General features: G+C 47.3%; 1 protein-coding gene and 1 non-coding gene across 3 annotated transcripts in view; one reads left to right on the top strand and one right to left on the bottom strand.

Moving 5' to 3' along the window:
* The window catches only part of DNAAF9 (dynein axonemal assembly factor 9), a 123,453-nt gene that overhangs the window by 3,216 nt on the left and 104,299 nt on the right, over nucleotides 1-15,938 (bottom strand). For both annotated transcript variants that reach the window (XM_045833442.1, XM_045833441.1), the window contains exons 30-35: nucleotides 11,384-11,519; nucleotides 7,605-7,691; nucleotides 3,862-3,968; nucleotides 3,517-3,591; nucleotides 1,666-1,871; nucleotides 528-593 (exon numbers count right to left, since the gene is read on the bottom strand). In XM_045833442.1, the coding sequence (XP_045689398.1) occupies nucleotides 528-593; nucleotides 1,666-1,871; nucleotides 3,517-3,591; nucleotides 3,862-3,968; nucleotides 7,605-7,691; nucleotides 11,384-11,519 (677 nt within the window). The remainder of the gene's footprint in view (nucleotides 1-527; nucleotides 594-1,665; nucleotides 1,872-3,516; nucleotides 3,592-3,861; nucleotides 3,969-7,604; nucleotides 7,692-11,383; nucleotides 11,520-15,938) is intronic.
* On the top strand, nucleotides 12,586-12,687 carry LOC123815403. Its single transcript, XR_006785070.1, has one exon. It is a non-coding gene; the product is annotated as a small nucleolar RNA SNORA8 (small nucleolar RNA).

The following is a 15,938-nucleotide window of genomic DNA, read 5'->3' on the forward strand; positions in this document are numbered from 1 at the left end:
GAGAGAGAGAGAGATTGAGAGAGATATTGAGCAGTTGCCTCCCATATGTGCCCCAACTGGGCACTGAACCTTCAACCTTCTGGTGCAGGGGACAACGCTTCAACCAACTCAGAAAACCAGCCAGGACCCCTGTGCTCTTTTAGCCTCTGCCCCCAAACCTCTCAGGAAAAGGGCCCTGTGGGGGGAGGGACTGGGGCAGAGGCTGGGAGTCAGCCTGGAGGATGGGAGGGCCCATCAAGGGGCTTCTTATCCTGACCTCAGCATTCCACACCCTGCCCGTGAACAGCTTCAGGACCTAGATAGTTTTTCCTGAGCCCTTGTTGGGTTTATCCAGGACAAGGGGGTGGGAAGGAGACAAAAACTTCTTCAGCTGTTTGAACAGGGGGCCCCATGTTCCTCCCACAGACGTCGGTTCTTCTAGATCTCAGGCCCAGATAACACCAGCAAACCCTAAAGGGGGAAGCTACACAGTGCACGAGGGCCTTGGGACGCGGAGGGGGCTCAAGCCCCTTGGGCAGGGTACTCACATGGATGTTCCTGATCTCCTGCTGGGTCAGCATACCCCTGGTCTTCAGGGCTTTCCTCTGAGGCTTCTGTGTAGAGATGGAGGGAGGGGTCAGGTCCCAACAGGGCTGAGGGAGCACCTGGGCCAGTGGGGGCTGAAGGGGCCAGTTATACGACTCAGGTCCCAACAGAGGGGAAAGCAAGTGCGGCCATGGCCTGGACACAACATCCTGCCCGTCTGCCCCTTGAGAAGACACTTTCCTACGACAGGGCCTTGTGTGCTGGGAGCAGCAGCAGAGGAAGGCCAGTTTGTTTGCAAATAGGCATGTTCCTGCCTCTGCAGATTCTTAGCACTAAGGCCCACCAGTGACAGACATGCAGACAAAGGGATGAAGTCCCATCATCAAGCACCACCTAGTTTACCAGGTAAGTCTGAGAAAGACACAGCTGACAGGCAGCCATTCCTCAGTATAAAAGACAGGTCCCAAAAACAGCTTCTGCAAGGCCCCAGGCCCCGGACAACTCCATTTCCAGAGTTCTAGGATGACCTCCTGATGCTGTGTGAAGAAGCTCAACACCAAAGCTTGCAGTGTACTTAAGAATTTTAACTCCAGTCCGGTTTGTCTGGTGGTTGTGGTTGCAGTATTGCACCAAAGAAGCTGAGTGCATCTACAGGAAAGCCACTCTTCCCCTGCACCTGTCCCCAGGGCCTAGGGTCACTGTTACGCATGCCTGGAGTCTTGGATTGCAAAAGGCTCTAAATATATCTTTATTGTTCATTCCTTTCTAGAGAGAAAGCCCAAGAACAGGAGATTCTGGGCTCAGAACCTCTGAGAGTCTCTTCAGGAGAGTCTCTGAATTGGTTCAGCTAGGGAACAGCCAGTTTGACCCAGGTTCCGCACGGAACTACTAGGTTTCACCCACCTTATAACTCCAGTCTGCTTTTGGAAGTAAAACTGGAAATGGCTGCGAGAACAAGCCAGCCTTGAGTCTGCCCCGAGTGGCTGCCCCCACTCTCTAGGGGTCCCTGAAAACTCTGGCTGAGCCTGAAGGCGGGCCATGGGGCAGGCACCAGGGAGGGGCTTCTGCCTCAAGGCCAGCAGCAGCCCTGAGGTGTGCTGGTCATGTCTGTGCCAGGTTTGTCCGGGATGCAAAAACCACCTGCTTCGCCGACTGCCGCAGCCAGTCCTTGACGCTGTCTTCCTTCAGGGAGCAGCCGATGAACACGAGGTAGCACTCCTGCTGCCCGCTGCCGTCCTGAGGTGTGCCTCGGGAGCTGGGTGGCGGCGTGGGTCCCTCCAGGACGGGCGCGATGCTCAGGGAATTGGCCAGAGTGTTGTGGCAGACCTCCATGGTCTTCTCCGAGTCTGCAAGGAGAACACAGGTGGGTCCCGGAGACAAGGGCCCAAAGGATACGGCTACACTGGGAACTGACGCAGGACTGATGGTCGGGACAGATTCACAGGAAGTGCAGAGCTGATGTGCTCGCTGGCAAGCGAGAGAGGGTGACGTGAGAGAGGCAGGAGCAGTGTACGTTTCCAGGCTGGCCGACTCAGTGATCAGATGGGCACGGTTAACCCAGAAGGGGACTGTAAGAGAAAAGGTCGGGGTGCCCCTAAAAGGCAGGATGAGAACGGGATCCAGGACAGAGAGAGGTTAACCTGAACTAGAAAGAGGTTGATGAGAGGTAGAAATAAAGGAGAAAAGGAGCTCGTGACCGGGGATGGAAGATGAAGGCACTAAGATCCCCGACACGGGCGGGGGCTTATCTGCTGGCGCCGGAGGGAAGAGGCCTTGAGGAGAGGGCCCGAGTTTCAGACTCGGTGGTACCGATTAGGCCACTGGTACAGGTTAAGGACCTTGAGAGATTCTTTTTTACAGGTTATGTTATCTAATTCTTCCGTTTGAAGACCCAGATGGTTCCATGCTTGCAACCCTCAGCAGCTCCCTGTAGCAGACACCAATGGTTGCCTGCCCAGCACCCCTTCTTCCTCCAACACCAATTCCCCATTTGTCACGAGTCCTGGAAGGCACGGTAGCTCAGTCCTGGCCAACGTGAGCAGACACCTGCTGTGGAACTGGGAGGAGGCACTTCAGCAAGGGGGTCTGCGCTGATGAGCACACCCCAGGAAGAGCCTGCCCCTCTGTCGGCTGGATGTTGTGCCTGGCTTTGACACCAGGACCTGCAGTGCTACCTGGCCACCATGAGGGCTGGGTACCTGCGGACAACCTGACACCAAGAGTAGAAGATTGCAGAGCCACACGTTACCTAGGTCCTCAGTGGCCTTGCTATGGGGCCCAGCCTCTCGGCTTCCTGTTATGTAGCTAACACCCACTGGTGGACGTGGAGTTTTTGTAATAAGAGCCAAAGACACCCTAATGGACACAATCCCTCCCTTGCCCTAGACCCCAGCCACATACACCCTGTTTGGTTCCTGACGTGTGCCCCGTTGGCCTCGGGTCCACAGCACATGCTGTGCCTCTCCTCTGGAACAGTCTTCCCTTCCTTGATGTAGAGCTGAGCAACTCCTTCTTGTTTTGCCGCCTTCCCTGACCCCCCGCCCAGGAAAGACAGACTTCAGGTCCCAGGGGCTCCAGAGGTCTGAGGCTGGTGACCAGGCCTACTGGGCAGAAGGGAGAAGGCAAGTGACTGACAGAAACAGATCGGGAGCTGGAGAGCTCAGCGTCGGGGCAGCTCCTGGTGGTAAGTCTAGAAAGAAGCCACGGATGACGGTTTGCGTCTCTGGAACAAGGAGTCAAGGCACTATGAGGAGAGGCCCTAGGCAGACCATCCAGGGGAAGGGGGACAGATGGGTCCTCCACTGTAGAGCAGAAGGCCCTGAAGAAAGGAGGGCCCTTGGCTGAGAGGGGCGACTGGAAGAGGTCAGTGGTGGAAGGCCCCCAGGGGAGGATTTCTGACACAGAGCCTGAGAAGCATCAGCAGTCTGCACAAGACCAGTGGAGGCTATGGACTCCATAGCGCAGGGCTCCCAAATCCAACCCCCCAGTTACCTGAAAACTTCACTTTGCCCAGGATGTGGTAGATGTTTCCAGAGAAGGGACTTGGCTTGATGGAGGACTGAATTGCTGGTGGAGGAAGAGAACAGAACTGTCACCTGCCTTGGGGTAGAGATCAACTTCAGGGTGGCACAGCTGGGAGGGTTAGGGACTTGGGGAGGCATCTTACTCTAGGGTCTGGGGTCCATGGATTCTATCCCCCCCAGTCCTCCCCAGCGGCTCTGCCATTGTTTCCAGGGGTGGGAGGTTCCCGAGTTCTCAAATCCCTCTGCCTGAGACAGCACACAGAATTCTAATATTAAAAAGCGCAGTCTGGGACACGTCCTGGCCGAGGCTTACCTTTACACTTGGCCACAAAGCGAGTCTTCTCCAGGGGACGCCCAAACCACACGCAGATCTGAACCATTAGTGGAAAGACTGATCCAGGATCAAATTTACCTTCATACCTTTAAAAGTTTTAAAAAACTTTTTAAGTACAAGTAATTGGGGCCTTGAGTGTTATATACTCCTTTGAAGTGAACTACATACCATTTATCCTGTACTATTTGAATTGTCTCTTACTTGTAGGCAATTTTGTATATAAGACGTTTAAATGTATACATGTCTCTTTCACCTTGAGACTAGGAAGAATGGTTGCCTCACTAGAGCAGGGGGGCTTTGTCTCCGTTAGACCACCACTCTCCTGAAGCCAAAGACCCCTTCCGCCTCTGAAGCCTGCCGTGCCCCACCTGTGACTGGGGTCCTTTCTGTCCTTCGAGGTACCCTTGGAGCTCTTCCTCAGAACGCCCTCCCACTGTTTCAAGGGCTCCAACTGTGTCCTGCCATTGTTGAGGGCAGTTAACAGACTGTGTATTTGGCTGTGTATACTCTCTCTAGAAGGACCTAAGGCCTGGGGTATCTCTACGCTATTTTCTTTCTTTTTCTTTTTTTAAATATATATTTTATTGATTATGCTATTACAGCTGTCCCATTTTCCTCCTTCACGCCCCTCCACCCTGCCCACCCCCTCCCACCCACATCCCCCCACTTTAGTTCATGTCCATGTGTCACAAGTTCTTTAGCTTCTACATTTCCCATACTATTCTTGCCCTCCCCCTGTCTATTTTCTACCTACCATCTATGCTACTTATTCTCTGTACCTTTTCCCCCTCTCTCCTCCTCCCACTCCCCTGTTGCTAACCCTCCATGTGATCTCCATTTCTGTGTTTCTGTTCCTGTTCTATTTGTTTGCTTAGTTTGCTTTTGTTTTAGGTATGGTTGTTAATAACTGAGTTTGATGTCTTTTTTTACTGTTCATTACTTTTTATCTTCTTTTTCTTAGATAAGGCCCTTTAACATTTCATATAATAAGGGCTTGGTGATGATGAACTTCTTTAACTTGGCCTTATCTGAGAACCACTTTATCTGCCCTTCCAATCTAAATGAAAGCTTTGCTGGATAGAGCAATCTGGGATGTAGGTCCTTGCCTTCCATGACTTGGAAGACTTCTTTCCAGCCCCTTCTTGCCTGAAAGGTCTCTTGAGAAATCAGCTGACATTCTGATGGGAATTCCTTTGTAGGTGACTGTCCCCTTATCTCTTGCTGCTTCTAGAATTTTCTCCTTCATTTTTACCTTGGGTAATGTACTTATGATGTGCCTTGTTGTATTCCTTTTTGGGTCCAACCTCTTTGGGACTCTCTGAGCTTCCTGGACTTCCTGGAAGTCTATTTCCTTTGCCAGATTGGGGAAGTTCTCCTTTATTATTTGTTCAAATAAGTTTTCTACTTGTTGCTCTTCCTCTTCACCTTCTGGTACCCCAGTCTGGATGAATGGTTGTCAGACTTCCATACAGTTCATTTCTCTGTTCTGGTTGTTTTTTTGTTTCTAAATTTTTGTTGGCCTTAGTTTTGGTTGTGCAAAAAGGCACAGTGTGTCTACCTATGCCTCCATCTTGGCCGGAAGTCTCTGCGCTGTTTTCTCAGTTTTGAGTTCAGCAGACATAATGCTTGCCACAGACTCATTAAGAATATGGCCACATACAGAGCATTTAAAAAACTTAACTTTTTATGATGGAAAATTTCAAACATATGCAAAGATAGAAGAGTAGTATAATGAACCCCCATCACCTAGCTTCCAAGGTGATGAAACTGTCATTTCTTCTTTTGAATTATTTTCTTCAGATGAATCCCCATGACTGGAATCAGTCCAGGAGAGGGCGTAATCGCCTCGAGGGCGATCATCTGTCCCACCCCCAGCAGCAGATGGGCATTTCAGTTTCACAACAGTTCCTCCAGCAATGGTTACTACAGATATTTTTGTTTAAATGCAATAATGTCAATTAGAATACTAGTGAGACATCACTTTTCATTTCTGACTATCACTGACAAATTGTTAGCACGGTTGCTAGCTGTACTTGATCCTAAGTGAAGTGTCTGCAACTCTATGGACTAGGTTATTTTTCTTAAGTAGCTACACAAAATTTTCAATTATTGTATCAACCTTTTGCCACACTTGATGCCAACATTTCCCTCCAATCTACTGTATTTTCTCATTAGTTTCCTTTGTTTTAAAATGGCACTGCAGTTTTGAATTTTATATTGTTGGAAGCATCTTACTTTTTGTGATTTCTTAAAGTCAGGTGGTGGCATAACCTTTTTACAAGACCGTCATGTGCTTTTCCCCTTCCCCCGACCCAAGTTTGGAGACCATGGGTTTCTCTGGCTTCTGTGCTCAGAGTCCAAACCCTTAGGGGAATCTGGAGGGGCTGAGGTAAGAGCAAAAGGTTTCTTCCCAGACCAGAAACTCTCCCACCAGGAAGGCGGGGGCAAGGCCGATGAGAACAGAGAGGGCTGTGAAAGGAGGATGGCTGAGAATCTGCACAGCATAGAATGGGGCACGTCCTGGAGCAGATGCCCATTCATATGAGGTGGGGCCCTGACCCACTGACCCAAGAGGGGAGGGGAGCAATGTACAGGGATGAGCAGGAGTCCCATGGCTGCCGCCTTGTTAAACGACTAAATTATTCCTGAGCCCAAGGAGTGAATTAAGGCCCCCCATCTCCGATTCTGTACACGAACTGATTTTCCTGTCAAAGGGGAGGTTTCAGACCAGATTCACAGAGCCTTCTAACGAAGCCCTCACACCCAGGTCTCTGCTGATCAGTGTGCCTCCAGCAGAGTCTGTTCCTGAGCTGCGTTCACGTGCCCACAGTGAGTCAGGGCCGGAGGAGGGGTGTGTCCCTAGGCACCAGGTGCAGACAGTAGAAGCCTCAGGCTCAGGCCCACAGGTGTGGGCAGCAAAAGGGTCAGGATCTGCAGCCACCGGAGAGGAGGGTTTCACCCCAGAAGCTCCATCTGTTTCTTTTTGGCAAAGATATAATTGTCTTGTTCAAGCAGAAGGGATGAGCTACTCACCTACTGTTTAAGTAAGGACAATGTGACTCCAATCAAGTTTGATATGACTGAATGACTACATTTTACATTTTGTTTAATTTCCAGTCATTTACATTGTATTAAATAGCCAAACGTGGCCAGTGGTTACCGTGCCGGAGTGCGCAGTCTCAGAACAGTGTGTCAGTGCTGGCGAGCTGCTGGTATTAGTGTGACTGCAGTGCGCCTGGCAGTGTCTCCCTTCTCTTACCCCTATGGAGGAGAGGTTCCCAGCTGCGAGGCCTCCAGCAGAGACGCATCACCTCCCGGGCCCTATCAGCAGAGAACCCACCTGTCGGGTGGAAACTTCAGAGGACAGACTGTATCTTCAGGAGCGACTCTCTCACCCAGGAAGGTTATGACTCCTTGGTTCCGTGCCAACCACCTCAGCCTCACTAGAGGTTGTGCCTGGTGCCCACAGGATGTCTCGCTAACTCTCAACATCCAGCAAATTGGGCTCCCAATTTGGAATCCAAGACAGAAAGCACTGGGCTCCTTGAAAAGCCAGCAGCCACTGGGACATGGCAAGTTGTTCCAGCTGTCATTGTCACCTTCGTGGAACACACCTGGCATTTTTCTCTTTGTCTCTTTTTTGTTTTGTTTTGTTTTCTGTAAATAAATTAATCATTGGGTTTACAAAGAAATTTTAGCTACTTTGCAATGATGATACTTGCCAGCCAGGGTACAGTAAATATCGAGACCGTAGCATCTGAGGACTTGAAAAACTGTTTTCAGACAGAATCAGTTCGATGTCTTCATTCCTTTGGAAACACACAGGAAACAGATTAATTAGGACTATCAATACTAACTGTACGTTTTGCTCTCTTTCCCCACTGTCCCCATACACAACGAACAAGGACTGTACAGAAAAACTTTCCTTTGTTTTTTTAGATTCAGTTGTTGATAGATATGTATTCATTGCTATTTTATTGTTCATATTTTTTTTATCTTTATTTCCCTCCTTTTTAAAGAAGACCCTTTAATATTTCATATAATCCTGGTTTGGTGGTGATGAACTCCTTCAACTTTTTCTTGTCTGGGAAGTTCCTTATACAAGACCTGTCTGAAAAAAGTCCAGCCATTGCTAACATAACAAGAAGGGTTTGCGTGACACTGATGTAACTTGGCAGCCAGGAGAGAGGACTGGAGTACACATGCATGAATGATGACTTCACTGTACTAGTCAGTGGGGGCGGTAGATGCTTTTGAGTGAGCATGTGCACTGTGTTGTGGGCACATTCAAAATGATGGAGTGAGTAGAGCAATGAATCTGCATCAAATTTTGTGTGAAGCTTGAACAAACTATTCGATGATTCAGAAGGCCTCAGCTATGGGCAACTGGTGATTGGTTGCTTCATTACGACAACATGCCTGCTCATGCATCATGTCTCGTGCAGAGTTTTTTGGCGAAACATCAAATCACCCAGGTGACTCAGCCCTCCTACAGCCCAGATTTGGTGCCCTGTGACTTCTGGCTTTTCCCAAAACTAAAATCACCTTTGAAAGAAAAGAGATTTCAGACTGTCGATGAGATTCAGGAAAATATGATAGGGCAGCTGACAGGGACTGGGAGAACTGTGTGGTCCCAAGGAGCCTATTTTGAAGGGGACTGAGGTATCACTGTCCTATGTGCAATGTTTTTTTATATCTTGTATCTTCTTCAGTAGATGTCTCTATTTTCTTTCTTTTTTAAAACATTTATTTTTAGAGAGAGGGGAGGGGAGGGAGAGAGAGAAACATCAATGTTTGGTTGCCTCTTGCACATCCCCTACTGGGAACCTGGCCTGCAACCCAGGCATGTGCCCTGACTGGTAATCGAACCCACGACCCTTTGATTCGCAGATTGGTGCTCAGTCCACTGAGCTACACTAGCCAGGGCTAGATGTCTCTATTTTCATATTACATGGCTGGATGCCTTCTGGACAGACCTTGTAAGCACATATACCATACCTATTTTTTCCTGTTATTTCACCCTTAAATATTTCAGTAAGCATCTCCTAAGAACAAGGGCTTTCTCTTACAGAACCACAATACTATTGTCAAGGAACAGAATGTTGTGGGGCAGCAGCACAGGTATCACCTGGGAGCTCATCAGAAATGCAGCATCTCAGGTCCCATTCCAGATGTACTGAATCAGAACGCTCATTTTAATAAGATCCCCAAGATATTCATATGCACATTAAGAGCTGGAGAAGTAGCCCTGACTGGTGTGGCTCAGTGGGTTGGGCATTGTTCTGAAAACCAGAGGGAAGTGGGTTCAATTCCTACTCAGGGCACATGCCTGGGTTGCAGGCCAGGTCCCTAGTAGGGTGTGCGAGAGGCAGCCAATCAATGCTTCCCTCCTTCTCTTTCTCCCTCTTTTCCCTTCTGTCTAAAAACAAACAAGCAAAAGTACGAGTTCTGGCTGGTATGGCTCAGTGGATGGAACGCCAGCCTGTGAACCAAAAGGTTATTGATTGGATTCCAGTCAGGGCACAGGCCTGGGTTGTGGGCCAGGTCCCCAGTTGGGGGAGTGTGAGAGGCAACTGATGGGTGTATCTCTCACACATCGACGTTTCTCTCCCCTTTTCTCTCCCTTTCCCTTTCTAAAAATAAATAAAATATTTTTTTAAAAAGCTGGAGAAGTATTGATTTCATATACATTCATTTTCAAATTTTCCCTTTTTAGGGGGCAAAGGGACCCAAGATCCAATCAAGGATCACTTATCAAGTTTACAATCTTTATTTTCTTTCTTTCTTTCTTTCTTTCTAAAAATATTTTATTTACTCATTTCGCAGGCTGGTGTTCGATCCACTGAGCCACACTAGCCAGGGCTACAATCTTTATTTTCCTTTTATCCAGAACAATTCCTGCAACTTTGTTTGTTTCTCATGGTGTTGACATGTTCAAAGAGTACATGGAATGGTCTTGTGCCCCACAACCTGGGTTTGTCTGATTGTTTCCTCGTGATTAGATTCCATTAAACATTTTTGGCAAGATGAATACCCAGGTGATCTTGTGTCCTTCCCACAGCATCACATGAGGAGGCACACGATGGCATTACTAAGCTTAATCTTTTGGTCAATATCATGACTACAGGACCCGCCCCTGCTCCCCACCGTTGTGAATGCACTTTCCCTCTTCATAAGTAGTATGTAGTCTGTGGAGTGATTCTGAGACTAGAAAACATCCTTTTCCTCAACAGTCTGTCACCCACTGCTTTTTCTATCCTTTGAAGATTCCTGCCTAAATTCAATATGATACTAAAGGTTACAAGATGGTGACTTTCTGGTTTTAGAAATCCTTATTTATTTCTTAGCATTCTTCTGTTAAAAAAGATTCACTTTCCGCCCCTCCCCATTTTGTTAGTATCGCTGCAGACTCATTTTATTCCGTGTTCTATAGTCCATTATTACCGTTTTCTCTTATGCTCAAGTTCTTCCAAATTTGGCTAGTGAGAGTTTCTTAAGCTAGCTCTCATATCCTTTTAACATATTTACACTAACCTTTCCTTTTTTGGCATAAAATGTTCCAGGCTCACCTCGGACTTCCCCTGCCCTAGACCTGCAATGAGCCAACCCTCCAAGGAGCCCTGACAACTTCCAGTGGACTGGTGCATAGAAACCAAGAACTAGAGGTAGGGTGTTTACTGCTACTGTGGTATTAGTATTTCTGGTCCCTTTGAATGGAGAGAGCTTGTAAATATACACTTTTTGAAATAACAAATTTGAATTCCCCCAAATTCAATTCCAACATTTGCAGGGTTTTCCTCACCTTTCCCATTTCATATTTATGATCTCCCTTCTCTAATCAGTGATGTTGTTTGGAATCTGGATTCCAACACAGAGGATTATGTTAAAAAGTTACCTGAGTTAATTATTGTGTGTGTGTGTGGTTACTCTTCAACATGCAGGTAAATTCACTTTATGCTTGTATTTAAGTTTTCCCCTCCTTGTTGATTTCGTTTAATTTTTGAATATGTAAAATATTTGCATTGCTCAAAAGTCAAAACTATATAAAAATGCACACCTTTTAGTATCCTTACTGAGCAAACAAAACTGCTACACACCAGCTGTTTTCTCACACACACACACACACACACACCCCTGAACGAAATCACCAATTCTCTTCTTTTAGTTTGTAATGTGAACCCAAGTCCATGAAGTAAAAACATGATTTCTCTATGTCCCCTATCCCATTTTTCTTACATGGTAACAAAGGAACGTTGAGAAATTATTGGTTTTCATTCCTTAATGAATAAAAATGCAAAGGCATCAAACTAAAATACCTAAAAACAGTACAGGATATTGCCACATAGGGTCCTGCTGGTGGTTTACCCAGCATCAAAAGCGCATCCATCAATGCTCAGGTCTTAGAGACAGTGAGAGGACCCTGTGGCACATTGCCAGAGGGTGTCTGCTGTGTCTGAGAAAGCGCCTGCCCTGCGGGGTGACGCGCACTTGGTAGATTTACCTGGTGACGATCCCGTCTTCTGCAAGAATGAAGGCTGCAGTAGGGTTGGCAGCCCGGATGAGGTTCTGCAGCTGAACGAGGAGAGGGTGCCTCTGCTCCACAGTGTGACTGGTGAACACCACATTACTCACCAGGCCTGGGGGATAAAACCAAGAATTGTTCAGCCTTCAGAGTCCTGAGTGGGGCTGAGGGTTCATACAAAAGTGGGCCCTTGCTCCCTCCCCATCATCTCTTCCAGTGCCCCTTTGTACAGACACTGCTGATCCCCAACACCAACAGACACGGCCATCATTCTGTTCCCCTTTCTGCCACTGCCACCGCTTGGAGTGAATGGCCCCAGCACTGTAGCTGCCTCACCTCCTCACCTCCCATCTTCTCAATTCTGCTTTCCAGCTAAGACCCTGAGCTTCTTCATCAAAGGGCCCTTTCCGCATCTCCTATCCCTGACCTCCTCAGGAACTGGTGCCAATGACCTTCACCAGTTCAGACCATGGACATTTACCAGGCACTAACCACAGGTCAGGTGCTAACCAGTAGATTCTCAGAGCGCACAGTAAAGAAGCAGTCACACACACACACACCCGTAATTGTGAGGTAAGTGCTAACACAGACAATCACGTAATGATACAATGAGGAAGAGTGGCTCACGTGACGAGAGGTTGTAGAGTGGGCCACGACCACTCCAAACCTTTCTGTGAAAGTATACAAGTAAAATCTGCAACACCAAAGAGAATTTGAGAATCAGGGAAGTTAACGCATTCCACCACGCCAACAGAATTATATCTTTTCCATACTTATTCCTATTTTTACATAATTATGATCATAGCATATATACCATTTCTGCTATAAAGAACATTTGCATTTTTATTATTCAACCATTTTATTAACATTTTAATATTGTGAAAATTTCAAACATAGAAACAGAAAAAGCAGTGTAATGAATTCCCATGTGTCCATCACCAGGCTTCAAGAATTATCAACATAGACTTGGCTGGTGTGGCTCAGTAGATTGAGTACTAGCCTGAGAACCACAGGGTCACTGGTTCGATTCCCTGTCAGGGCACATGCCTGGATTGCAGGCCAGGTCCCCCATGGAGGGTGTTCGAGAGGCAACCACACATTGAGGTTTTTCTCCCTCTCTTTCTCCCTCCTTTCCTCTGTCTAAAAATAAAATAAATAAAATCTTTAAAAAAATTAATTCCTGCTGGGTATTCAAAGGACAATGCGATATAAATTCGGTATCTGGCATCATTGGTTTTCTTGGTTTTGTGCATATTAAATCTGGTATTTTTACTGATACAATATTCCTGTAGTTTCTTCTCTTCAGTTAAAAAAAATAAATAAAAAGATTAAAAAATTTAAAAATATTAAATCTAAGTTACTATTTCCTTTAATGTCACCTTTAGACAATGTCTATTGCTTTTTAATATAATAGATGGGGAAGTTGGTATAGTCTTAAATTCTTCCCACTTCTCCACCATCATATATTGTGGTTGGTTACATTTATAATTTTATCTCCTCTAGTGGATACTTTTACATCTTTAAAGAGTATAACTCTTCGTAACTTCATTTAACAACTTTAAACTTTTTTGATCTCCTACTACCCATAATTTTTTGTTAAATATAATTTCATTTATAGGTTTTTGATGTTTATATTCTTTCTAATAGAATTCTCACAGGTGTTATCATTAATTCTGTATCTAAAAAGGCTCAGCCCTGGCTGGTGTGGCTCAGTGGACTGAGTGCCAGCCTGCAAACCAAAGGGTCTCTGGGTTGATTCCCAGTCTAGGGCACACACCTGGGTTGAAGGCCAGGTGCCCACTTGGGGGCCCATGAAAGGCAACCACACATTGATGTTTCTCTCCCTCTTTCTCCTTCCCTTCCCCTCTCTAAAAATAAATAAATAAAATTGTTCAAAAAATTATAGTATGGATTTTAGAGCCAGGCAGATCTGAGTTTGAATTTGGGGCTCCACTAATTACTAATGAATGAGTTGACAGGCATACCGTTCAACTTTCCTCCCGTTAGTTGGAAACAGTGACACGCACCTCCAGATTATCAGGAAAATGTTCACCACAGGGCCTACAGGCAGTGAGAACTCATTAAGTGAAACCTATCCCCGCCCCCACCACCACCGTCACTGTCAGCCGAACACCCCCCAAGATGGGATGTCTACAGAAACCACATAAACCAGCCTCATACACCAGCAGGAAGCTGAGACATGTGACTTCCACCAGCCTGGGCTGCCGTCCATGGTTCGGATGAGTGGCCATCACCAGTTTAAGGCAACCTCTAGGAACCCTGGCCCCTACTTCTGGTCTGAAGCAGAAGTTAGTGACACTTTTCTCCTCTCACCACTCATACTTATGAGAGAAGTATCCCAAAATGCTAAGGACTGAATCTAACCTCATACATCACCTGGATGCATCCCATTTGTGACCAGGGAAGAGGGATCGGGAGCTTCACACCCATGGTCGCAACATCACAGTGGGGACAGAGCACACAGGAAGACTACGCAGTGGGCCTCGGGCCACAGGCGTCGGGAGTTGGGAGTCAGAGCTCACCTGCTGAGCACGGAGCCTGCTCCTAAGTGCTTACAGGCCAGCATGGGATCTGCTGGTTCCTTGGTTCTGAGAGCCGGGTCCTACTTTTCGGTGTTTCACTCAATGTAAGTCACATTTAGGCTCTGCCTCCTCTTCTGGTCACTTGGTAAAAGGTACATTGGCTGCCCAGTTCCCCAAACCTGGGCTGCTGTGGAGGCCCTGAGTCCTCCTCTTGGCCTGGTGAGTGCCAAACAGCTCCTGGATCCATCGTCCACCCTCGACCCCTGCTACCACTGACCTAGTTCAGCACTGTCTTCACTAGGTCACTGCTCACTCTCCCCACTTCGAGGCTTCCTTTGGTGCAGGTGATTCTTCCTACTGCAGTTAGAGTAACCTTCAAAAGCATACTCTTATTATTCACTTCTCTACTTAAAATATTCCAACGCAGTCCAATTACGTAGGCTAATATCTTCACTTCTTGGCCTGACCCAGTTGCTGTGCGGCATGTCAGCGCCCTGGGCTTGCTCTGGGCACCAGGCCCTTTGCGCTTGCTGTTCCCTTGGCTGAAACCATCTCTTCCCTCCCTTTGGCTGGCCCAACTCTTCATTCATGAGTAGATAATATGAATAGCATCTCTTCCAGGAGCCTTCCCCAACCCCCCAGGGCTGGGTTAGAGCCGGCACCAGGCAAAGATCTGCTGAATAAATGAACTGTGTGAAAAAAGACACGTGCTACCTGACCGCCGAAGGCAGCTGCCATAGAAGCTATGCTGTAGGCATTTCCCACATGAGAGTCTGAGTTTCTCATCCTCATTGGTTTACACATATTTTTGGTATAAAATTCATAAAATACAAAATGGTAGTCAGCACAGTTTCTTCCTCCCTCCTCTCCTGTACCCTGAGCTTTACCTAGCTTCCCTCCCCAGGAGCAAGCACTGAAACCCAGTTTGGGGTGTGCAACCTCAGACAGTCCATGCATATACCAGTATATGGCAATATACAGAATCACATGTTTAAAAAACCTCTGTTGTCAAGGTCTCCATACAAGACTTTGTTTTGGTAACAGTATATGATTAGAAATTCAAATGGAGAGTGTATTACCATTTTTAAAAAATATTTTATTTATTTTATTTTTAGAGAGAAGGGAAGGGAGGGAGAAAGAGAGGAAGAAAAACGTCAAATGGTTGCCTCTTACATGCCCCCAACTGGGGTCCTGGCCCGAAACTCAGGCATGCGCCCTGACTGGGTATTGAACTGGCAATCTTTTGGTTTGCAAGCTGATGCTCAATTCACTGAGTCACACCAGCCAGGGCAGCATTTTGTTTATTCCATTTAAAAAGGTTCCTCACGTGCCCTTTCTGTTCGGAAGCTTTAACACTGAGATGGACCACCTTTAAACAGAGTGTCAGGGAAACCTCCTACTGCAGGTGACACTGGCGGTGCCTGTGCGCCCGCTCCCTCTGGAGGCTGAAGGGGAGACAGGAAGGACAGCCTGGCGAGCCTGATGCCAGAACCCCATGTCCTGGTGCAGCCACAGGAAGTCACTGGGGACTCTGGAAACTGAGTGAGGCAAGGTGAGGAGGCCAGGCTCAGAAGGTGGCACAGTGGGGAAGCGGGCAGGCTTCTAGAAGGCTCAGCACATTCCAGAGAGGGCAGACATGGGGGGCCGGATCCTGCAAGAGGCCCACGAGGTTCCCAAGGGTGGAAGACAAGAATAGCTGTGGTGCATCTTGCAGTGAGGAGCCAGGAAAGGCTGAGTAAAGACCTACAAAGGTCCTAGGACTATGTTTAGCACCTTCCTGGGCAAAAGAAACTGTGAGTCAGACTAGTGCAAACAGGCCAACCAGGGTAGCACTCAAACACAGGCCTGGCCTGGCCAGAAAAGGCTGAGGGGCACCATGCCCAAAGTGCCGTTTGCCTCACAAACACCATGTAGACAAACCTTGTGGGCTTGGGATTCTAGGTCAAGAACTGGACATAGAAAAAGGGCTTTGCTTTATGGAGAAACAAGCA

This window comes from Phyllostomus hastatus, unplaced genomic scaffold (genome assembly GCF_019186645.2).
Source record: "Phyllostomus hastatus isolate PE091 unplaced genomic scaffold, TTU_PhHast_1.1 phas_contig_17, whole genome shotgun sequence".
Taxonomy (NCBI): domain Eukaryota; kingdom Metazoa; phylum Chordata; class Mammalia; order Chiroptera; family Phyllostomidae; genus Phyllostomus; species Phyllostomus hastatus.